The following is a 26,832-nucleotide window of genomic DNA, read 5'->3' as shown; positions in this document are numbered from 1 at the left end:
CTTTTATGCCAAATAGGACCCCTGACTTATATGTCTCCTTCTTGACAAAGCCGTACAATGCCCCCATATCTACTGTAGGGGTGGCAGATGTTGCTGTTGTAAATTTCACAGAACCCCATGGAGCCCTGGCAGAAGTGTAACCTATAGCTTCTGATCCTAATGCTACATTTAAACAAGGCTCCCCACCTACCTTGTGCCATATATGATATAGGTATCTTGTTATATGGCAGCGGTTCCTCTGACCTCCCACAGCCTTGGGGAACCTGCTACTTCTCCGTCCATTGTAGTTACTCCAATGAATCTTTATTGGTTTCTTGTAAAATGCGCTCTCTGCATAGCCCATGAAACTCGCTCTCCTTTACTCTCTCTAAAGACAAGGTAACTTTTACTTTTAGGCGCCAGCCATGTACCTTACCTGGTACAACGCCTGACACACCCAAGTGGATGGATGGCCTTGTTACCTAATGCAGATTCCTTCAACTGGTATTTCTATGGCGTGGATTTTATCACGAACATCTCCTACACAGGAACCTTCTATGGATTTAAGGTAAAATCAAGCGTTACCTTGAATGGTGCAACCAGATAACTGGTGTTTGCTGTCAGATTTCATTATTTCTGCCACTCCCAATAACTTTACCATATGATTGTATTCTATATAGAGTGAGGACTATGTGCTGATATCTCACAACTTTACCCAGAGTCCAGACATGTTCAAAATAATGAATGTCCGTAATGCGTCCACACAGCCGGTGAGCTGGAGCAATAATAGCAATGGAGACTGGTACTTCAATGATGACACAACCACCCTGACCTATCTAGGTAGGTACATGTGTGTGATCCTATTACTCACTATTACTCAAGTAGTCAAAAAATCATATTCTTATCATATAAGCCAATAGTAAAAATAAATACAGGAAACTTTGGAGATGCTTTTGCTGCTCTAACTCATTTCTAATTAATGGTCAAATCCTAAGGATACGTCCACATGATGTCAGGACGTCACTGTAATGGGGCTAGTCACCGGACCATGAAAATATGAGTCATATCTTATTTTTTTCCCATTTTCACTAAAATGTATGGGGGATCATGGAAAAGGATGCCTTTCGTGTTCAAGGTGGTCGTGAGAAATTAATATTTTTAATGGCCATTTTGCACCTTGGTTGTGTAAGTCTACCCTTAGTAAGTCTTCCCGTCTGAATGGTAACCTAGAGGAAAGGAATGGACAGAGGATCTAGTTGCCCTTCTGCGTGATGGATAAACTGGCTGTGGGTTTCGAATACACACTTTCTCCACAAAACCTATATGGAAGTGGTAATATGAACCAGCAATAGTAGGGGGCTCAGTTTTCATTTTTCTTTGGCATTCCAGTGTTAGTAGAAGATGACTGGACTGTAGAGGGGGCAGGTAGTCAAAAATTACTAGACATGCTACTCCTATACAGTGTTGGCCAAAAGTATTGGCACCCCTGCAATTCTGTCAGATAATATTCAGTTTCTTCCAGAAAATGATTGCAACCACAAATTCTTTGGTAGTATCTTCATTTAATTTGTCTTCAATGGAAAACCACAAAAAGAATTGTCAAAAAGCCAAATTGGATATAATTCCACAGCAAACATAAAAAAGGGGGTGGACAAAAGTATTGACACTGTTTGAAAAAATGAAATAGGGCAATTGGCAAGAGCCTCATGGGGTTTTTTGCCTTCCCCTGGATCAACACTGTAGGGATTGTAGGGTTATAGGTTGGACTTGATGGACTAATGTGTTTATCCAACCTCATCTACTATGTGATGCTTCTCTAATTTGTGTAATTAACAGCACCTGTTACTTACCTGAGGCACCTAACAGGTGGTGGCAATAACTAAATCACACTTGCAGCCAGTTGAAATGGATTAAAGTTGACTCAACCTCTGTCCTGTGTCCTTGTGTGTACCACATTGAGCATGGAGAAAAGAAAGAAGACCAAAGAACTGTCTGAGGACTTGAGAAGCAAAATTGTGAGGAAGCATGAGCAATCTTAATTACACAAATTAGAGAAGCATCACATGATTTTTCAAACAGTGCCAATACTTTTGTCCACCCCCTTTTTATGTTTGGTGTGGAATTATATCCAATTTGGCTTTTTGACAATTCTTTTTGTGGTTTTCCATTGAAGACAAATTAAATGAAGATAATACCAAAGAATTTGTCATTGCAATCATTTTCTGGAAGAAAATGAGTATTATCTGACAGAATTGCGGGGGTGCCAATACTTTTGGCCAACACTGTACTTTCTAAATAGGATCCATGAAAAATGTTAGAATATTTTTAGAGGTTTTGCATTATAACATTTGGATTATCAAACAGACTGCCTTGATGTGTCATTTAATATACATTTGTTAGGCTTGCAAGACATTGGAAACAGATTGAAGAGTTTATGGCTGTAGTATCAGACTACAGAGGGTTTATGTGTAATCTGTTACCATGGAGTCATGTTTCAATAGGCAATTATTAATCTAGATTGTTTGCAATTTGCTTCATTTAAGATGCATTGGAGCATCTGAAGAAGTTATCTTTTATCTTAATAATATAATAATAATACAATATTTTTAACACCTATATATCCCGGTAAACCAGTCATTCTATGACATTAATCTGTCTATGTGTATTCAGAATTATTTTAATTCACAAGACTTTTTTTTTCTCCTAGTGTCTGGAAAAGGTAACGTTCAGAGACGAGCTGTGGCCGGGACCCTCGATACAACCATGACAAACATTGATGTAAAGCTGGAGGTCTACCAATGCTATTTTAAGAAATGTATCCCACCCCCTCCCCCAACCCCACCCACACTTTACCCGGCATCCCATGAGTAAGTGCGACTGGATGATAACTTGTAGATCGCCATGTGTAATTCTCACATTGTGTCAGAAAAATGCTGTAGACACAGGCTAGGAATATGTTCATATGCTGGGTTCTGGGTTCAGGTAGTCATGTTATGAGAGTGCTAGGGTGATATGAACCCCAGCTCTAGGAACATGTTCTCTGTGTTTGCCTCTTCAGTTGTTAGCCAATGGAGTGACACATAATCTATATGTTATCTTGTCTTTCCAGCTTATGGTCCAGTCGTTCCTTCTGGGAATCATCACCAGAAAACAATAATACTGTACCAAAAGAAGGATCCAGTGTTGTCATCCCAGCAGGTAACAAATGTGTCTTATTTTTTAAAATTTTTATATATTCTATTTTTTTTAATTAGTTCTATTACATGTCATATATTATAATGGGTGGATTGAGTTTGCCATTAAGTCATTAGTGGTGACTAACCTTTCATTTGATCCCATGTCATTGTGCCATTGCTCTCGACTTGAGTTGATTCGAATAGTATTCGAAACGTAGTTTCGAATACCTTGCTCCCATAGGAATGAATGGAAGCGGCCAAACAGCAAGGAGTTAAGCGCCATTCATTCCTATGGAGCGAGGTATTCAAAACTATAGTTTCGAATACTATTCGCTCATCTCTAGTCTCGAGTAGCAAGGTTCGATCCCTCGTTGCTTTTCAGATCCAAAAAGTTGAATAGACTAGATTGACTAAACATGCTCTCCTCAATATTTGAAGATGCAATTTGACACTTTCAATATTCCATTAAAAGGATTGTTCCATAATAACCACTTATCACCTACTGCATCCTCATAATAGATGTTTGATTGCTGGTTGTACTGCAGTAGTTCATTGGCAGGAGGTTGCTAGTCGTAGTCACTGTGGTTGCAGCGGCAAGGATTTCAATCAGATCCTCCAATGCTCCTCCTAGGCTGGTGAAGGGCTGAGGTGGTCTGCAGGGTGCACATCCTAGTAGTAGTAGTAAGCCTTCAGGAGCCTGATGGTGGTTAGAGCGCCCATGATGGTTGCTGTAGGAATAAGGAATAATACAGGATAACTCATGGTGTTTACTGAAGTAGAAGACGGCGTACAAACATCTTCTAGATACTAGAGGTACAGTTCTTTGGAACTTTCTATTGGGGAACAAGCTGACCTAGTAGATGGTACTTCCCAGGTGTCAGTCTGTGTTTGCAGTCTTCCTCTTTTACAGTTTGCTGTATCGACCAAAACTGCAAAGCCCTGGCAGTGTTCTGGTTCTCTGGGTTGCAGATCCAGAGGTTACAGGCAGGGTCATAGCTATGAGATATATGAAACATCACCTTCACAGATGTTTCATACACACAATATCAAGTAAGCAGGGATTATTCCTATTTTCTGATTGCAGAAAAACACTACGACTGTCCTCGAGCTGGCTTGGGCCAATATAATCAGGGACTCTGGCTCAGTCTCTTTACTGGGGGAGTGAACTCACCCCACTATTACCTCCCAACACAGGCAGAAGAGTCCAACTGTCTCCTCATGACCCGAGCCCTCAACTCCAAATGGTTTTCTCAGTTAATGTACTATAACATGTTAAATGCGCACAATAGTAGCAATAGTATATACACAGGTAAATGTATCCTAACACTTTGTAGTGTTTCCAGTAGGTGGGTTACCTACCAATCTTGAGAACAGGGGTCTTGTGTCTTCAATTTGAACAGAGCAAAAGGTTGTATACATGCTGCCACTCCGTTCAAAGTTTATGGGTTCTCGGCTATCTTTCTCAGTCCTATAGACATTGAATGAAGAGGCAAAACACATTCACAGGTGTGACTCTATTCCAATTGGGGATGCAGGATCCATGTTTTCATGATGGGTGGGAGAATTTTACCCAAACTAAGTTCTGTTCAGATTCTGTTTTGACAAAAATCCCTTGTCCAGATCCAAGTCTGTGTAATGTACCAGGCATTGAATTAATGGGCAGCTATCTATGAATGTCAATAGAGAGAAAATTGTTAATTTATGACCCCGTTTTCTGTTGTATCATCCCAGGCAAGTGGGTTGTAGCCGACGTAGAAATCCCTTCTCTGCATAAACTTATCATCTATGGTGTCCTGGAGCTGAGAAATCTCACCAACAACTCCACAGCCCCGGGTGCGTCCAGCTACAGAAGAACTGTACTCAATGCTACATACATTTCCATCCAGGTGAGGGACGTGATACAATGATATCTGGTCACAATTTTACTTTTGACTCTATCTGATCTCTCTACTTTCTGTCTATTATGATTAGGGTGGGAGATTGATAGGAGGAACAGAAGATGAGCCATTCCAAGGAGAATTACATATTATACTAAGAGGAAATCATTCAACCCCAGAGTTTCCATTGCCCAATGGGCCAAACCAAGGCTCAAAGGTTTTAGGTAAATGAGGATAAAATTATGGATATTTGAAGACAACAAGGACATTATACATTTACACCTCCATTCCCTCATCTTTTCTGTGTAGGAGTGTTCGGTCAGCTAGATCTACATGGACTTCCTCGCTCTGTGTATAGGACAAAGCTGGCAAACACAGTATTAGCCGGATCCCGATCCATCACCCTCACAGATCCAGTAGACTGGAAGGTGAGTCTCTTCATTGTTGGTCCAATCTGTGGACAAGAAATGCTGGGGCAAAAGGAAAATGTGAAGAGTTACCCAAGTTCTGAATATAATAGCTGGGGTTGGATTGGTTGCTGTCGCCATCTTTCCCTTCAAGTGAAGGACAGTATGGCGTTCTATTGGAAGCACATCAGACTTTAATATCTGATTTCCATTATATGAAAGACTCTTAAATTGCTTTCTACATCTTTATTTTTTGCTACATTTTCCTTTACAAGGTGGGAGAAGACATTCTGGTCACGACTACCAGTTATAATGCCTGGCAAACAGAAACCAGAAGTATCATTACTGTTTCTTCTGACCGGAAGACCCTCACTCTAAATGCTTCCCTCAGCTACAACCACTCCGGTAAGTGACACAATGAACACCATGAGTATGAGTTTGGGTTTGGATCATCCTATAAAAAGTTATGGGTATGTTATTAAATTTATGAGTGGAGTAACTTCTGTGTCAAAAAAGCAGAAACTATTCACAATTGACTCATATTAGGTGGACAATTCCTTCCCTGCCCAATCTCCAGCTAGCTATGGCTTATATCAGCTACACATGCTGACATTTAAGCATTGTGACACCAAAACAAGTTATGATCCACAAATTAGGACATAGAGAATAACTTGCTTATAAGTGGGAGTCCGCCCTATGACCTCAGGAACTGGGACTCGTCTCCTCTGCATGAATGGTTTGGCAAGTTTTATTTACTTACTAGCTTTTACCCGCGACTTCGTCTGCGGTGATTTGAGAATTGGGCGGACACAGATGTGTGAAACTGTAAAAGTGCTTTAAAAAGTTTGGTGGGCTAGCAAATGTGATGTGATGTGTTATATTGTGTATGTCGTGATACAGACAATGTGATGTGTTATATTGTGTATGTAGTGATACAGACAATGTGATGTGTTGTATTGTGTATGTAGTGATACAGACAATGTGATGTGTTATATTGTGTATGTAGTGATACAGACAATGTGATGTGTTGTATTGTGTATGTAGTGAGACAGACAATGTGATGTGTTGTATTGTGTGTGTAGTGATACAGACAATGTGATCTGTTATATAGTGGAAATCTATATGTAAATGTATGTAAATGTGAGTGAGTAGAGTGAGGGCTACTCCTGAGGTGACAGTAAGGAGTGTGCAGGCAGGTTGAGGCAGGAAATGTGTGAGTGTGTATGTAGTGATACAGACAATGTGATGTGTTGTAGTGATACAGACAATGTGATGTGTTATATTGTGTATGTAGTGATACAGACAATGTGATGTGTTGTAGTGATACAGACAATGTGATGTGTTATATTGTGTATGTAGTGATACAGACAATGTGATGTGTTATATTGTGTATGTAGTGATACAGACAATGTGATGTGTTATATTGTGTATGTAGTGATACAGACAATGTGATGTGTTATATTGTGTATGTAGTGATACTCTGTTATATAGTGGAAAGCTATGTAAATGTCAGTGAGTAGAGTGAGGGCTACTCCTGAGGTGACAGTAAGGAGTGTGCAGGCAGGTTGAGGCAGGAAATGCCAGGCAGTGTGTGTGAGTCTATAGCTGGGGCTAGGAGTCCTGCTTTTGTGAGTCTCCTGCTAGGAAGCCATGTTGTTTAGTGGCACCAAAAGTAGCCTGTGACTCAATCCTAAGGGAAAACTATGTTTGTGGAAAATTGCACGCAAATCCGTCCAGGCGTTTTAGCGTGATTGAGGAACAAACATCCAAACTCACAAACATCCAAACACACAAACTTTCACACTTATAATATTAGTAGGATTACCACTCCATTTATTCTCTGGGGGGACTGGCAAATGGAGGAAGCAGAAATGAATACCTTTGATGTCTAGACCAAATGAATATCTTCCTCCAGTCCTAAGACATAGTTAAAACAATTCCTTAAAGACCTAAATGTTATATTTCTTGAGATTTATTAATCCTATTTTTCTTCCAGCAAACACCTATCAAGTCCCAAACACAACCCTGACTTACACCCTGGCCGCTGACGTGGCTTTACTTAGTAGGAATATTAAGATCATTGGTCAGGACTATCCTGGTTGGTACAGCGAATCATTTGGAGCCCGAGTTCTCGTCAGCACATTTTCCATCAAGAATATAGAATATCGAGGTAATGCAGAATTTACTAATGCGAGTTACCTGTGTAATAATGTCACATTTCTCGTTCTGCCAAACTCAGCACTGACCCCATAAAAACTATAGGATCAGTTTTGTCTGTTTTCTCTGGTATTATTGGTCTACGAGAGAGACTGGAGGGTTGGACATGTGTAAAGATACCATTACTCATTATTAAATGTCTATTATAATTTTTTTAAAGGTAATGCAAGAATCGAAAACGTGGAATTTTACCACTTCGGGCAGAAAGGTTACACAGACCCCACAGACCCGCGCTACTCATTGGCTTTCCTCAGTCTTGGAGAGGTATTTTCCATGAATTTGTAGATTTTACTTGTTTTTCTTTTTGATAAAAAAATTTTTTTTGTTTATTTTAATGTTTATTATTCTGCATGTAATTTCCATTATGGTTCAGAGTCCAGTCATCATGTTCTTCATACTCAAGATTCTAAAAGGGAATGGGAAAAAGAAAATTAAACTTCTGCAAAAATATATCCAGATCCAAAAAAGCGTTTTCCCTTAACAAATATATACTTTGTTCTTTAAAGGTATTATCAAATGAATCCTATGTTAAGGGATGCGCCTTCCACAATGGATTCTCCCCGGCTATTGGTGTGTTTTATACAAATGGACTCAGTATTGAGAACAACGTTATTTTCTTCACTGTAGGAGATGGTAAGCCAAATCTGGAGGGGTATACATAGCGAAAAGTGACCCAGGGATAACATGGGGTGCCCTTATGGGGGTGGGTAATGCCAACCAGGACATTCTTGTTTAGACTTTCCACGACATTTGTGTTTGCTCCTTTATTGTTTCCTAATAATACAGTGTCTATGGACCAAAGACACCCAATAGCAAAACTGATGGGACTAATTGGCTCTCCCCGGTGCCCCATATTAGCTTCCAAAAAATGCATATTCATACATGTATATAAGGTGCCTGTAAATTGTTAGCTTATTAAAGGATTTTTATCAGAAGATAGAGAAATAGTAAAAAGAATTACACACAGATTCCAGAGAAATAAAAAAAAAAACCAAGCAAGGAAAAAACCCTATGGCTACATGGATGTTAAAAAAAAAATGTGGCAATGAAAAAATCACTTTTTAAAATTTTTCATTGTGTAGTAGTAAAACATGCTGTTTCCCTCCAAGACAAAAAATATAAAAGCTGCCCGGTACATTAGAGGTACTCTAAGGGTGCATTCACACTGAGTAAACGCTAGCTTATTCTGAACGTAAAACACGTTCAGAATAAGCGGCGTCTAAAGCAGCTCCATTCATTTCTATGGGAGCGGGGATACGAGCGCTCCCCATAGAAATGAATGGGCTGCTTCTTTCACTCCGTGCAGTCCCATTGAAGTGAATGGGGAGTGCCGGCGTGTACGCTCCGGCATGAGCAGAGCTTGCCGTATACGCCGGCACTCCCCATTCACTTCAATGGGACTGCACGGAGTGAAAGAAGCAGCCCATTCATTTCTATGGGGAGCGCTCGTATCCCCGCTCCCATAGAAATGAATGGAGCTGCTTTAGACGCCGCTTATTCTGAACGTGTTTTACGTTCAGAATAAGCTAGCGTTTACTCAGTGTGAATGCACCCTTAAATGGTATCTTGAAGAAAAACAGCCCATCCCACAAAAAACAAGCCCTCATAGGACTACACATATTATTTTGTCCTTGAAGACATTGCACCCCACATTGAACTAATTCCCTAGTAAATGATAGAGGAGAAGTGTCGAATTGGTGGAGGTCCCAGCTGTCACGTCATGACCCACAAAAACGGGGGTCTCAAGTTTTGCTGTTTAGATAGCACAGCGGTAATACATGAGCAGGGATGGCGCAGTAGTGGAAATAGGGTGCATTATTCTGCCAGAACAGAGTGAAAGAGACCTGGGAGATGTAGGCCTGTGCAGGAGGGACGAAATGGCCTGATAACTGGTGAAGACAATCTATGGGGCTGGGTTGATATATTGGGTTTGTCTGAGAGACTCCCTTTAAGGCCGGGTTCTTACGATGTCTTTTGGCACGTAATGTGGCACGTAGACGCCGCGGGAGCTTTTGGGGGCCATATACGCTCCTATTGATTTCAATGGGAGCCGGGACCGTATACGCGGAGCTATTTTGCAGCTGCCACAAAATCACGTCCACAAAATAGCGCTGTGTATACGATCCACGCTCCCATTGAAATCAATGGGAGCGTATACGGCCCGCAAAAGCTCTCGCGGCGTCTACGTGCCACATTACGTGCCAAAAGACATCGTGTGAACCCGGCCTAAATCTGATAATACATTTCTGTAATATAATGTTATTATTAGAGATGAGCGAGTAGTACTCGATTGAGTAGGTATTTGATCGAATACTACGGTATTCGAAATACTCGTACTCGATCGAGTACCAATCGCTGTTCGAACTTAAGATTCGATGCAGAACCAGCGTTGATTGGCAGAATGCTATACATTGCCAATCAATGCTGGTTCTTCTCCTACCTTTAGAAGTCTTCTCCGTGCAGCGCTCCCGCGTCCTCTTCCGGCTCTGCATTCACTCTGCCAGGCATCGGGCCTGGGCAGAGCCGACTGCGCATTTCCGCTTGTAGTGCAGGCATGCGCAGTCGGCTCTGCCCAGGCCCGATGCCTAGCAGAGTGAATTCAAGGCCGGAATAGGACGCGGGGACGCTGCGCAGGGAGAAGAATCCAGCCCGACCCTCACTCATGGACTTGGTAAGTAGAATTTGATCGAATGTTGCCTACCCCTGAAATGAGCATTTCCCCCCATAGACTATAATGGGGTTCGAAACCCATTCAAACAGTTGAACAGTGAGCGGCTGTTCGAATCAGATTTCAAACCCCGAACATTTTAGTGTTCGCTCATCTCTAGTTATTATGTCGTGGACCGCTCCATCGCTGCTGTTTGTTTTGGCTTCTCTATAAAGGGTTTTTCCTATCTGAGCAAATCCGCATGACACGGCATAACTTTCTAATCGGTGGGGAGCCAACAACTTAGATCCCCACTGATCAGGAGAATAGGGGATTTTTGTCCCCCATTTGGAAGAGAACGATGGTCCATTCATTTCAGTGAGATTTCAGGGAATACTAAGTCCTGTATAAACCTCCCCCTTCTCCTGATCAGTAGAAATCTGAGTGTTTGGACCACCAATATTCTGCAAGTTTTGCCATATCCTACTGATAGAGTATGACTTGCCCAGATGGAAAAAAAACATTTATTTCTGAATTATTAAGTGTGTGACGCAAATTATGTGTAATTTTGTAGGAATCAGAGTTTGGGGAGAACGTGTAAATGTGAGTGGAAATCTTGTTGCCTTTGCCGTTTGGTCTAGTCCTAGCGAAAATGCAGGAATAGAGGTTAGTGGTTTATTTTATTTTACTAGCTGGGCTTTATCATCATGCTATTTTGTGTTGATGACTCTGTAATAATAAATGTATCTTTGGTCAGATATTAATTATTTCTGATACGGAGCTGCCAATAGAGGGGCAGCAAGCTTAGTGTATACAGTAGTAAGCAGTAGGTTTCCTCTATTGATAAGTACTAGAGATGAGCGAACACTAAAGTGTCCGAGGTTCGAAATCCGATTCGAACAGCTGCACACTGTTCGACTGTTCGAACGCATTTCTATTATACTTACCAAGTCCTCGAGTGACGGTCGGGCTGGATTCTCCTTGAAGTCTTCTCCCGACGCAGTGCCCCCGCGGCGTCTTCCGGCTGGAATTCACTCTGCCTAGGCATCGGGGCCTAGGCAGAGCCGACTGCGCATGCGAGGGCATGCCCGCGCATGCGCAGTCGGCTCTGCCTAGGCCGGATGCCTAGGCAGAGTGAATTCCAGCCGGAAGACGCCGCGGGGACGCTGCACGGAGAAGACTTCTAAAGGTAAGAGAAGAACCAGCGTTGATTGGCAGAATGTATAGCATTCTGCCAATCAACGCTGGTTCTGCATTGAACCTTAGACTTCGAACAGCTAGTAGTGTTCGATCGAGTACGAGTATTTCGAATACCGTAGTATTTGATCGAACACCTACTCGATCGAACACTACTCACTCATCTCTAATAAGTACTACTAGTCACTCCCCGCAGTGGGCAACGTATGCTGATTAGGGCTTCTAATTGTTTTAGAGTCTTTACAATTGTCACCAGGGGAAGTAACCACACAGCCCCATAGCAAAGCTTGTAATGGAGCCCACTCTACTATGGCCGCCTCAAGCAGCTATCATTTCAGAACATGAGAAGTGTATAATTATCTTGGTCTCCTTTACACATGGAGTAAGGCTAGATTCACATCTGTGTTCTGGTTTCTGTTGGGGGGGGGGTCTGCTTGGTCCCCCCCAAACAGAAACCTAATCCATATAAGAAAGCGGTTGCCTTAGGAAACCTGCAGACCTCATAGACTATAATGGGGTCCGTGTGGTTCCACTCTGTTTCCGTGCGGAGAGAAAAGAAAAGTGCTGCTTGAATTTATCATGCGGAGAGGGGAACCAAATCCTCAAATGCAGATGTAAACCAAGCCTAATACAGTGATTTATAATGATATTATATTTGATAATTTATAATGTGCTCAATGGTAATGGTACATGGATTACTGAGATAATACACAGCACAGTCAGGAAGCTCAACTCTAATTCTCCAGAAAAGGCTGACTTGGAAACCAGGAGACAAAATTGTGAACGTATCAACAATGATGTTATAATACTGTACCAGAATAATACATACAGTGATGTCACAGTACAGGGATAATACATACAGTGATGTCACAGTACAGAGATAATACACACAGTGATGTCACACTACAGGATAATACACACAGTGATGTCACAGTACAGAGATAATACACACAGTGATGTCACAGTACAGGGATAATACACACAGTGATGTCACAGTACAGAGATAATACACACAGTGATGTCACAGTACAGGGATAATACACACAGTGATGTCACAGTACAGGGATAATACATACAGTGATGTCACAGTACAGAGATAATACACACAGTGATGTCACAGTACAGAGATAATACACACAGTGATGTCACAGTACAGAGATAATACACACAGTGATGTCACAGTACAGGGATAATACACACAGTGATGTCACAGTACAGGATAATACACACAGTGATGTCACAGTACAGAGATAATACACACAGTGATGTCACAGTACAGAGATAATACACACAGTGATGTCACAGTACAGGATAATACACACAGTGATGTCACAGTACAGAGATAATACACACAGTGATGTCACAGTACAGGGATAATACACACAGTGATGTCACAGTACAGAGATAATACACACAGTGATGTCACAGTACAGAGATAATACACACAGTGATGTCACAGTACAGGGATAATACACACAGTGATGTCACAGTACAGGATAATACACACAGTGATGTCACAGTACAGAGATAATACACACAGTGATGTCACAGTACAGAGATAATACACACAGTGATGTCACAGTACAGGATAATACACACAGTGATGTCACAGTACAGGATAATACACACAGTGATGTCACAGTACAGAGATAATACACACAGTGATGTCACAGTACAGAGATAATACACACAATGATGTCACAGTACAGGATAATACACACAGTGATGTCACAGTACAGAGATAATACACACAGTGATGTCACAGTACAGGGATAATACACACAGTGATGTCACAGTACAGAGATAATACACACAGTGATGTCACAGTACAGAGATAATACACACAGTGATGTCACAGTACAGGGATAATACACACAGTGATGTCACAGTACAGAGATAATACACACGGTGATGTCACAGTACAGAGATAATACACACAGTGATGTCACAATACAGGGATAATACACACAGTGATGTCACAGTACAGGCATAATACACACAGTGATGTCACAGTACAGGATAATACACACAGTGATGTCACAGTACAGGGATAATACACACAGTGATGTCACAGTACAGGGATAATACACACAGTGATGTCACAGTACAGAGATAATACACACAGTGATGTCACAGTACAGGGATAATACACACAGTGATGTCACAGTACAGAGATAATACACACAGTGATGTCACAGTACAAGATAATACACACAGTGATGTCACAGTACAGAGACAATACACACAGTGATGTCACAGTACAGAGATAATACACACAGTAATGTCACAGTACAGAGATAATACACACAGTGATGTCACAGTGCAGGGATAATACACACAGCGATGTCACAGTACAGGGATAATACACACAGTGATGTCACAGTACAGAGATAATACACACAGTAATGTCACAGTACAGAGATAATACACACAGTGATGTCACAGTACAGGGATAATACACACAGTGATGTCACAGTACAGGATAATACACACAGTGATGTCACAGTACAGAGATAATACACACAGTGATGTCACAGTACAGGGATAATACACACAGTGATGTCACAGTACAGGGATAATACACACAGTGATGTCACAGTACAGGGATAATACACACAGTGATGTCACAGTACAGAGACAATACACACAGTGATGTCACAGTACAGAGATAATACACACAGTAATGTCACAGTACAGAGATAATACACACGGTGATGTCACAGTACAGAGATAATACACACAGTGATGTCACAGTACAGGGATAATACACACAGTGATGTCACAATGCAGAGATAATACACACAGTGATGTCACAGTACAGAGATAATACACACAGTGATGTCACAGTACAGAGATAATACACACAGTAATGTCACAGTACAGAGATAATACACACGGTGATGTCACAGTATAGAGATAATACACACAGTGATGTCACAGTACAAGATAATACACACAGTGATGTCACAGTACAGAGACAATACACACAGTGATGTCACAGTACAGAGATAATACACACAGTAATGTCACAGTACAGAGATAATACACACAGTGATGTCACAGTGCAGGGATAATACACACAGCGATGTCACAGTACAGGGATAATACACACAGTGATGTCACAGTACAGAGATAATACACACAGTAATGTCACAGTACAGAGATAATACACACAGTGATGTCACAGTACAGGGATAATACACACAGTGATGTCACAGTACAGGATAATACACACAGTGATGTCACAGTACAGAGATAATACACACAGTGATGTCACAGTACAGGGATAATACACACAGTGATGTCACAGTACAGGGATAATACACACAGTGATGTCACAGTACAGGGATAATACACACAGTGATGTCACAGTACAGAGACAATACACACAGTGATGTCACAGTACAGAGATAATACACACAGTAATGTCACAGTACAGAGATAATACACACGGTGATGTCACAGTATAGAGATAATACACACAGTGATGTCACAGTACAGGGATAATACACACAGTGATGTCACAATGCAGAGATAATACACACAGTGATGTCACAGTACAGAGATAATACACACAGTGATGTCACAGTACAGAGATAATACACACAGTAATGTCACAGTACAGAGATAATACACACGGTGATGTCACAGTACAGAGATAATACACACAGTGATGTCACAGTACAGGGATAATACACACAGTGATGTCACAATGCAGAGATAATACACACAGTGATGTCACAGTACAGAGATAATACACACAGTGATGTCACAGTACAGAGATAATACACACAGTGATGTCACAGTACAGAGATAAAACACACAGTGATGTCACAGTACAGGGATAATACACACAGTGATGTCACAGTACAGAGATAATACACACAGTGATGTCACAGTACAAGATAATACACACAGTGATGTCACAGTACAGAGACAATACACACAGTGATGTCACAGTACAGAGATAATACACACAGTAATGTCACAGTACAGAGATAATACACACGGTGATGTGACAGTACAGAGATAATACACACAGTGATGTCACAGTACAGGGATAATACACACAGTGATATCACAATGCAGAGATAATACACACAGTAATGTCACAGTACAGAGATAATACACACGGTGATGTCACAGTACAGAGATAATACACACAGTGATGTCACAGTACAGGGATAATACACACAGTGATGTTACAATGCAGAGATAATACACACAGTGATGTCACAGTACAGAGATAATACACACAGTGATGTCACAGTACAGAGATAATACACACAGTGATGTCACAGTACAGGGATAATGGATACAGTGATGTCACAGTACAGTGATAATACACACAGTGATGTCACAGTACAGAGATAATACACACAGTGATGTCACAGTACAGGCATAATACACACAGTGACGTCACAGTACAGGATAATACACACAGTGATGTCACAGTACAGGGATAATACACACAGTGATGTCACAGTACAGAGATAATACACACAGTGATGTCACAGTACAGGATAATACACACAGTGATGTCACAGTACAGGATAATACACACAGTGATGTCACACTACAGAGATAATACACACAGTGATGTCACAGTACAGGGGTAATACACACAGTGATGTCACAGTACAGAGATAATACACACAGTGATGTCACAGTACAGAGATAATACACACAGTGATGTCACAGTACAGAGATAATACACACAGTGATGTCACAGTACAGAGATAATACACACAGTGATGTCACAGTACAGGGATAATACACACAGTGATGTCACAGTACAGGATAATACACACAGTGATGTCACAGTACAGGGATAATACACACAGTGATGTCACAGTACAGAGATAATACACACAGTGATGTCACAGTACAGGGATAATACACACAGTGATGTCACAATACAGAGATAATACACACAGTGATGTCACAGTACAAGATAATACACACAGTGATGTCACAGTACAGGGATAATACACACAGTGATGTCACAGTACAGAGATAATACACACAGTGATGTCACAGTACAGGATAATACACACAGTGATGTCACACTACAGAGATAATACACACAGTGATGTCACAGTACAGGGGTAATACACACAGTGATGTCACAGTACAGAGATAATACACACAGTGATGTCACAGTACAGGATAATACACACAGTGATGTCACAGTACAGGGATAATACACACAGTGATGTCACAGTACAGGGATAATACACACAGTGATGTCACAGTACAGAGATAATACACACAGTGATGTCACAGTACAGGGATAATACACACAGTGATGTCACAGTACAGGGATAATACACACAGTGATGTCACAGTACAGGGATAATACACACAGTGATGTCACAGTACAGGGATAATACACACAGTGATGTCACAGTACAGAGATAATACACACAGTGATGTCACAGTACAGAGATAATACACACAGTGATGTCACAGTACAGGGATAATACACACAGTGATGTCACAGTACAGGGATAATACACACAGTGATGTCACAGTACAGGGATAATACACACAGTGATGTCACAGTACAGAGATAATACACACAGTGATGTCACAGTACAGGGATAATACACACAGTGATGTCACAGTACAGGATAATACACACAGTGATGTCACAGTACAGGGATAATACACACAGTGATGTCACAGTACAGAGATAATACACACAGTGATGTCACAGTACAGGGATAATATACACAGTGATGTCACAATACAGAGATAATACACACAGTGATGTCACAGTACAAGATAATACACACAGTGATGTCACAGTACAGGGATAATACACACAGTGATGTCACAGTACAGAGATAATACACACGGTGATGTCACAGTACAGAGATAATACACACGGTGTTGTCACAGTACAGGGATAATACACACAGTGATGTCACAGTACAGGGATAATACACACAGTGATGTCACAGTACAGGGATAATACACAGTGATGTCACAGTACAGGGATAATACACACAGTGATGTCACATTATAGGGATAATACACACAGTGATGTCACAGTACAGAGATAATACACACAGTGATGTCACAGTACAGAGATAATACCCACGGTGATGTCACAGTACAGAGATAATACACACAGTGATGTCACAGTACAGGGATAATACACACAGTGATGTCACAGTACAGAGATAATACACACAGTGATGTCACAGTACAGGGATAATACACACAGTGATGTCACAGTACAGAGATAATACACACAATGATGTCACAGTACAGGGATAATACACACAGTGATGTCACAGTACAGGGATAATACACACAGTGATGTCACAGTACAGAGATAATACACACAATGATGTCACAGTACAGGGATAATACACACAGTGATGTCACAGTACAGAGATAATACACACAGTGATGTCACAGTACAGGGATAATACACACAGTGATGTCACAGTAGAGAGATAATACACACAGTGATGTCACAGTACAGGATAATACACACAGTGATGTCACAGTACAGGGATAAAACACACAGTGATGTCACAGTACAGGATAATACACACAGTGATGTCACAGTACAGAGATAATACACACAGTGATGTCACAGTACAGGATAATACACACAGTGATGTCACAGTACAGAGATAATACACACAGTGATGTCACAGTACAGGGATAATACACACAGTGATGTCACAGTACAGAGATAATACACACAGTGATGTCACAGTACAGAGATAATACACACAGTGATGTCACAGTACAGGGATAATACACACAGTGATGTCACAGTACAGGATAATACACACAGTGATGTCACAGTACAGAGATAATACACACAGTGATGTCACAGTACAGAGATAATACACACAGTGATGTCACAGTACAGGATAATACACACAGTGATGTCACAGTACAGAGACAATACACACAGTGATGTCACAGTACAGAGATAATACACACAGTAATGTCACAGTACAGAGATAATACACACGGTGATGTGACAGTACAGAGATAATACACACAGTGATGTCACAGTACAGGGATAATACACACAGTGATGTCACAATGCAGAGATAATACACACAGTGATGTCACAGTACAGAGATAATACACACAGTGATGTCACAGTACAGAGATAATACACACAGTAATGTCACAGTACAGAGATAATACACACGGTGATGTCACAGTACAGAGATAATACACACAGTGATGTCACAGTACAGGGATAATACACACAGTGATGTTACAATGCAGAGATAATACACACAGTGATGTCACAGTACAGAGATAATACACACAGTGATGTCACAGTACAGAGATAATACACACAGTGATGTCACAGTACAGGGATAATGGATACAGTGATGTCACAGTACAGGGATAATACACACAGTGATGTCACAGTACAGAGATAATACACACAGTGATGTCACAGTACAGGCATAATACACACAGTGACGTCACAGTACAGGATAATACACACAGTGATGTCACAGTACAGGGATAATACACACAGTGATGTCACAGTACAGAGATAATACACACAGTGATGTCACAGTACAGGATAATACACACAGTGATGTCACAGTACAGGATAATACACACAGTGATGTCACACTACATAGATAATACACACAGTGATGTCACAGTACAGGGGTAATACACACAGTGATGTCACAGTACAGAGATAATACACACAGTGATGTCACAGTACAGAGATAATACACACAGTGATGTCACAGTACAGAGATAATACACACAGTGATGTCACAGTACAGAGATAATACACACAGTGATGTCACAGTACAGGGATAATACACACAGTGATGTCACAGTACAGGATAATACACACAGTGATGTCACAGTACAGGGATAATACACACAGTGATGTCACAGTACAGAGATAATACACACAGTGATGTCATAGTACAGGGATAATACACACAGTGATGTCACAATACAGAGATAATACACACAGTGATGTCACAGTACAAGATAATACACACAGTGATGTCACAGTACAGGGATAATAAACACAGTGATGTCACAGTACAAAGATAATACACACAGTGATGTCACAGTACAGGATAATACACACAGTGATGTCACACGACAGAGATAATACACACAGTGATGTCACAGTACAGGGGTAATACACACAGTGATGTCACAGTACAGAGATAATACACACAGTTATGTCACAGTACAGGATAATACACACAGTGATGTCACAGTACAGGGATAATACACACAGTGATGTCACAGTACAGGGATAATACACACAGTGATGTCACAGTACAGAGATAATACACACAGTGATGTCACAGTACAGGGATAATACACACAGTGATGTCACAGTACAGGGATAATACACACAGTGATGTCACAGTACAGGGATAATACACACAGTGATGTCACAGTACAGGGATAATACACACAGTGATGTCACAGTACAGAGATAATACACACAGTGATGTCACAGTACAGAGATAATACACACAGTGATGTCACAGTACAGGGATAATACACACAGTGATGTCACAGTACAGGGATAATACACACAGTGATGTCACAGTACAGGGATAATACACACAGTGATGTCACAGTACAGAGATAATACACACAGTGATGTCACAGTACAGGGATAATACACACAATGATGTCACAGTACAGGATAATACACACAGTGATGTCACAGTACAGGGATAATACACACAGTGATGTCACAGTACAGAGATAATACACACAGTGATGTCACAGTACAGAGATAATACACACGGTGATGTCACAGTACAGAGATAATACACACGGTGATGTCACAGTACAGGGATAATACACACAGTGATGTCACAGTACAGGGATAATACACACAGTGATGTCACAGTACAGAGATAATACACACAGTGATGTCACAGTACAGGGATAATATACACAGTGATGTCACAATACAGAGATAATACACACAGTGATGTCACAGTACAAGATAATACACACAGTGATGTCACAGTACAGGGATAATACACACAGTGATGTCACAGTACAGAGATAATACACACGGTGATGTCACAGTACAGAGATAATACACACGGTGATGTCACAGTACAGGGATAATACACACAGTGATGTCACAGTACAGGGATAATACACACAGTGATGTCACAGTACAGGGATAATACACAGTGATGTCACAGTACAGGGATAATACACACAGTGATGTCACATTATAGGGATAATACACACAGTGATGTCACAGTACAGAGATAATACACACAGTGATGTCACAGTACAGAGATAATACCCACGGTGATGTCACAGTACAGAGATAATACACACAGTGATGTCACAGTACAGGGATAATACACACAGTGATGTCACAGTACAGAGATAATACACACAGTGATGTCACAGTACAGGGATAATACACACAGTGATGTCACAGTACAGAGATAATACACACAATGATGTCACAGTACAGGGATAATACACACAGTGATGTCACAGTACAGGGATAATACACACAGTGATGTCACAGTACAGAGATAATACACACAATGATGTCACAGTACAGGGATAATACACACAGTGATGTCACAGTACAGAGATAATACACACAGTGATGTCACAGTACAGGGATAATACACACAGTGATGTCACAGTAGAGAGATAATACACACAGTGATGTCACAGTACAGGATAATACACACAGTGATGTCACAGTACAGAGATAATACACACAGTGATGTCACAGTACAGGGATAATACACACAGTGATGTCACAGTACAAGATAATACACACAGTGATGTCACAGTACAGGGATAATACATATATAAGAAGATCACTCTGTACACCATGACATCACAGCATATAAAGATTATAATGATGTCACATGGAGGCATTATGATATCCTAGTAAAGTAATGGAGGCACATTCAGCTTTCCCCATCCTCTTCCATTATGTATAGTTATAATTAGCAACACCCGAGGTCTCGGTGGAAATGGCCCCTCTTAGTTGTTCATACTCTGATACTCTGGTAGTTACACCTATGAATCTTGTCCCCATTAAGAAACATGGAGATCTGCAGCCCTATCTATGGTCACGATTTCTACAATAACATTCTTATAATAACACAGCTAAAGTCTTATTGTTTTATCTCTAGATCAGTAATGGCGCTGACATTGTGCTGCAGAATAATGTGGTTGCTGGATTTGAGAGAGCCGGATATCGCATTAATGGAGAATCTTGTCAAAGTGAGTAATAGGACAATGAAATAACATGTAACATATGAGGAAGAAGATAAATTACTACTACGGAGCATATTGAGGTTTATTTTTCTAAATTCAATTCCCAAATGCTCAATACTTGGATCTATGGTGTCATTTGTTTTATAGTATTTGAGCATACTAATAGGTTAAAGGGATTCTACCATTGAAAACTTTTTTTTTTTCTAGTTGACACGTAGGAATAGCCTTAAGAAAGGCTATTCTTCTCCTACCTTTAGATGTCTTCTCCGCCCCACCGTTCGGTTAAAAATCCGTTTTTCATTGGTATGCAAATGAGTTCTATCGTAGTACTATGGAGTACAGAGTGTACTGCGCATGCTTGTGTAAGCGGCCACATAAAAATGGCCACTGGCATGTGCACTTGGCTCTGCTTGCGGCCCGATGGCAGAGCCGACTGCGCAGGCGTACAAGTGTGACCCCAGCACCGGAAGAAGAAGATGAAGAGGCCATTGTTGACGAAGATGGAGGCGGCGCTAAAGAGTTCTCTCGCAGCATTGGGGACGCCCCCAGTACTGATTGAGTGCTGGGGTCCGCCCCCAGTGCTGCGAGAGAGCTCATTTGCATACCGATGAAAAACGGATTTTTAACCGAACGGCGGGGTAGAGAAGACCTCTAAAGGTAGGAGAAAAATAGGCTATTCCGAACTGTCAACTAGAAAAAAAAGGTTTTTAATGGTAGAATCCCTCTAAACTGGCTGCTAAGGTAAAACTTCTCTCATTCAGAAAATTGTGGTACATTTTTTTTATTCCCATTTTCAAAGGGTCAGTTACTTTATCACATTGAATGTCACTACAGCACATATACAACTATGACATCCTGTAATAACACACAATACAATTGTCTTACAGATGTCAATGGTCCCAGTCAGCAGTGGTTGAACAATGAAGCCTATGGCGGGTTATATGGAATCTATATGAATGGATACGGGCTACGGGATTGTACTCGTATAAGGAGATTTATAGTGTGGAAATGCTGGGATTATGGTATCTATGTCCAGGTAATGTATGGTGCTCCATAGGTATGTCTAGCCTTTCAACAAATCTTGCATAAATCAGTAATATGTCTGTGTATGTGTAAGGTGTCAGAGTAGTTTAGTCCGTGCCAGGTAGATTGTATAGTCAGATTATCACCGGTGATTCAGATGAGTGAGACATGGATGACCTTGTCCATTCTCCAGGCAAAAGCTTTGCAAAGATCCCGTCCTAGAGGCTTTATTTCTTTTAAACAAAGCAATCAATCAATCAATCAATCAGATATTCCAATAGCTTGCCAGGTCATTGGCATACAGTTAAGCCACGTACATGTTATTTCTGAGAAATATCTTCTTCCCAAAATGCCTTGTGATAGGCTGAACCTTGTACTCTACTGACACTATTTGCAACCATACTATGGTTTATAATGTGTATTTCTTAGGGCCCGTAGAGGGGAGAATTACTATCTCTGTCTAATAGCTGACATAATGTCTCCCAAATACTGAACATAGAGAGAAGAGGACTATCTATCTGCTCATCTAAGTTATCTTCTTTCTTACTCAAAAGCATCATCAAGATCAGATAGGACACTGATGGGAATAAAGCACTTGGGATGAGATAGAAACTTCCTCTCCCGCTCTAGTAGCCTCTGGCTGTGTCTGTGCCTCTTCTCCTAGCTTCTCTCCACTCCTTCCTCCCCTTGGCAGCACTGTAAGTGACCGTCTGCTTCACCCCAAGTGTGAGAAGGAGCTATCGCAAGTCCTTCCTTCCAACCGCGACCAGGCTGTATAATCTACATCAGACCAAGCGAAGATCACTCCACACAGAGAACTAATGACTATGAAGTCTTCCTTCTTTCTCTTCTGTTCCTTAGCTGCTATGGACTCCTAGTACATCTTCTCTTCTCAGCATATGTGTGTCTACGTCTGTATTATATTACTGTGTATTATCCTGTATCTGTATTACTAGGCTGCTGTAACATACTGAAATTTCCCCACTGTGGGACTATTAAAGGATTATCTTATCTTATCTTAATTCTAAGGGGCTCTCTTCTGCAATACTTCAAGTCTGCAATTGATGAGTGTCAGACATGTGTCTGTTACTACAGATTTTGACTAGTGATGAGCGAGTAGTATTCAATCGAATCCCTCGCCCCCATAGGAATGCGTGTAATCGGCCGAACACCAAGGGGTTAAACGCATCGAATACTCAAAACGTTTAACCCCTTGGTGTTCGGCCGCTTACACGCATTCCCATGCCGGCGAGGTATTCCATCGAATACTACTCGCTCATCACTAATTCTGACTTGTCTTGTGTCTTCGTCTTTACAGGCTGCTTCCTCCGTGAAGATTTCAGAAGTAGTTCTAGCAGACAATGGAATGGGAATATTTACTATAATATACGCTCCAGCAGCCGGCACTCACCAGATATCTAGTAAAACAGTCCACATCTCAGTAAGTATGGAAATATATAGGATCTGCCACTGACTTCTACTGTGAATCAAAAATACAACTTGCCCCACAAAAAACAAGCCATCATAAGGCTAATGCCTCGTTCACATCTGTGTTGGTAATCCATTCAGGGGAGTCCGCATGGCTACCCTCCCAAATGGACTACCAAACTCATTTGCAAGCGGTGTGCAGTGAAATCACATGGACGCCATAGACTATAATGGGGTCCGTGTGCGCTCCGCACGGTGTCTGCATGGAATGTGCGAACAGAAAAGTAGATCGTGATCTAAGCAAAATAAATAATGGTATTCGTCGCACTTTACTTCACGCTTCTATTGAGTTTTATTTTAGATTTACTAGTCTTTTACATCAGAGATATTGTAACATGAATTTTATATAAATTTAAAGATTTGTCATGTTTCTTGCTTTTAGAAATCCTTGCTGGTGGGATCCAGTCCAGACTTTGACTGCAGCGATGTCTTGAGAACCAGCAATTCCTATGTCCAGCTTTCTGTTCAGTACAGAAGTGCCCGACCCCTAACAGGTAATCCTAATCCTTTCCGTCATCCACCGTAATAGTATGGAAGATGTCGAGTACTTAAATATGGCAGCCGCTTCGCTCCTGTATTATGCAGCATAAACCATGCGCTCATTGGCATTGACCATGGATACTAAGAACCCGGGCGCCTCAGTCAATGCTGAGCAAGGTGCCACTCTTGTCCATTGATCGTGGGTCATATTGCAGCTTTGATCAAGACACTTAAATAAAGATGAGCTCAGGTAATTGGTGTAAAAGCTCATCTTCTTCTCCACACAATATCAGCCACATCCGCACCATACATTTCAGTAGAATTTTAAGATTCGAACCCAGGCCACCATAAAGACTTGTTCACAACGTGTGTGCCCACAAGTGTCCCATCATTCAGTGTCCTTCCTTCGCTGTATGCCGACCAATTAATTTTCACCTTCTGACAGTGGAAGGCTGTGTATCCTCAATATCCTCTCTCCAGTGCACCAAAGGATAAGGGACATTTCGGATGCACTAACTGCCAGCCATCACAGAAAACCAGAAAAGAGAGTAAAGACCTTTAACCAGCTGTAGTGTAGGGAGGGTGACCTGTGGGCCACTATGGCTCACGAGCCCAGATCTCACCTGTGACCATTGCAGGCCCTATAGGTATGTCAGTGGCTGAGTTGCCATAACAGACATAGCCCATAGACAAAAGTGGCATAAATTCTGTTTGTAACAAGGTGCCCTTACTGAGGTCAAGTACTATCTGAGCTCTCTTTAACAGATCTTATTGGTTATGATTTTACTCTATGTTTCCAGTCACATAACATATTCTTGTTCTACATCCACAATTCTTCTACAGGTGGCAGAAGTGGTATTTGTTGGCCCAACTTTGCCTCTGCCTCTACTGGAGCTGGATACCCATCGGCGAGACTAAAGAGCCACAATGCCATCAGTGGCCTCATGACCGTGGAAGGTAAACTATTCTATTATACGTCATTACGGGCGGCTAAGTCATCTTATATAAATTCACTTTCCTTCTGTTGCTGCAATAAAATGTTGTCTTTCTGGTTCCAATTGAAGATACGACATTTGTGGGATACAAGTCTGTGTGCTCGGGACAATCCAATGTCATGTTTATAACAAACCCTGGAAATGAAGATTTGCAGCATCCAGTGGAAGTCTCAAGAATTACAATTTTAGACAGTTCCGAGGATCAGAAAGTCTTTATCCACCGACCAGACGTATCGTAAGTGTATTGTGGGTACTGCAATAAAGGGGTTGTCCGGTTCCTGTTCTCATTATTTAATGCCTTATCTACAGGTGATATAAACATAAGCAGCAAATACTCACCTGTCCCCATTCCTCTGTTTCCTTTACCAGCAGCTCCGTTCATTGTATACACGTCTGTGCCACCTGTGTGAAGGCAGCCAATCACGGGCCTCAGTGGTGACCTCTTCATATACTGCACATTGCAGCAGTCACGTTTAGGGTTGAGCGATCGTGTTTGGAAAAGATGGGATGCCAATTGACGATCGAGAAAATTTCACGATCGCGATCGGAATTCCGAACACGATCTTTTTAGGTGGGATCGAGATCGGTGATTATTTCCCACAATGCTTTGCTACTGGCCAAGCATTGTGGGAAAAGCTAACAATGTTAGCCTTCACACTGAGTAGTGTATACTCCCCTGCGGTTCCATAGGAATGAATGGAAGCAGCCGGCACACAGCCTTAACCCCCTGTGCGCCGGCTGCGTCCATTCATTCTAATGGGAGACTAGCTAACATCTCTAGAAGCTACTTACCTGCAGAGATGGCTGGTCCAGTGCCCAGTGTTCTCGTTCTTCTTCACCTCGCTGCCCCCACCTCCCAGGTTAGTGTTAAAGAGCTAGGAAGAAGGCGGGGCTTGTGGCTTAGGAGAGTGTGGGCGGGTACAGGGTGGGGAGACATGACATCTCCCCTCCCAGTACCCGCCCACACTCTCCTAACCTGGGAGGCGAGGGCAGCGAGGCGAAGAAAAATGAGAACACCGGGCACCGGACCAGCCATCTCTGCAGGTAAGTGGACACTAGGGGGGACTAAGTAGCCAGAGGATTAATAAAAAA

General features: G+C 41.5%; 1 protein-coding gene across 1 annotated transcript in view; it reads left to right on the top strand.

Moving 5' to 3' along the window:
• LOC142201125 (fibrocystin-L-like) overlaps positions 1-26,832 on the top strand; it is a 152,763-nt gene that overhangs the window by 101,624 nt on the left and 24,307 nt on the right. Inside the window, exons 51-68 of the mRNA XM_075271950.1 lie at positions 396-547; positions 660-819; positions 2,687-2,846; positions 3,089-3,177; positions 4,887-5,041; positions 5,127-5,256; positions 5,342-5,460; positions 5,715-5,844; positions 7,436-7,609; positions 7,817-7,920; positions 8,163-8,289; positions 10,878-10,969; positions 21,670-21,760; positions 22,642-22,790; positions 24,096-24,218; positions 24,648-24,759; positions 25,589-25,702; positions 25,810-25,975. Coding sequence (XP_075128051.1) covers positions 396-547; positions 660-819; positions 2,687-2,846; positions 3,089-3,177; positions 4,887-5,041; positions 5,127-5,256; positions 5,342-5,460; positions 5,715-5,844; positions 7,436-7,609; positions 7,817-7,920; positions 8,163-8,289; positions 10,878-10,969; positions 21,670-21,760; positions 22,642-22,790; positions 24,096-24,218; positions 24,648-24,759; positions 25,589-25,702; positions 25,810-25,975 — 2,347 coding nt within the window. The remainder of the gene's footprint in view (positions 1-395; positions 548-659; positions 820-2,686; positions 2,847-3,088; positions 3,178-4,886; positions 5,042-5,126; positions 5,257-5,341; positions 5,461-5,714; positions 5,845-7,435; positions 7,610-7,816; positions 7,921-8,162; positions 8,290-10,877; positions 10,970-21,669; positions 21,761-22,641; positions 22,791-24,095; positions 24,219-24,647; positions 24,760-25,588; positions 25,703-25,809; positions 25,976-26,832) is intronic.

This window comes from Leptodactylus fuscus, chromosome 4 (assembly GCF_031893055.1).
Source record: "Leptodactylus fuscus isolate aLepFus1 chromosome 4, aLepFus1.hap2, whole genome shotgun sequence".
In the NCBI taxonomy this organism is placed as follows: Eukaryota; Metazoa; Chordata; class Amphibia; order Anura; family Leptodactylidae; genus Leptodactylus; species Leptodactylus fuscus.
Note: the sequence above shows the minus strand (reverse complement) of the source record. Positions and strands in the feature narration are given on the sequence as shown.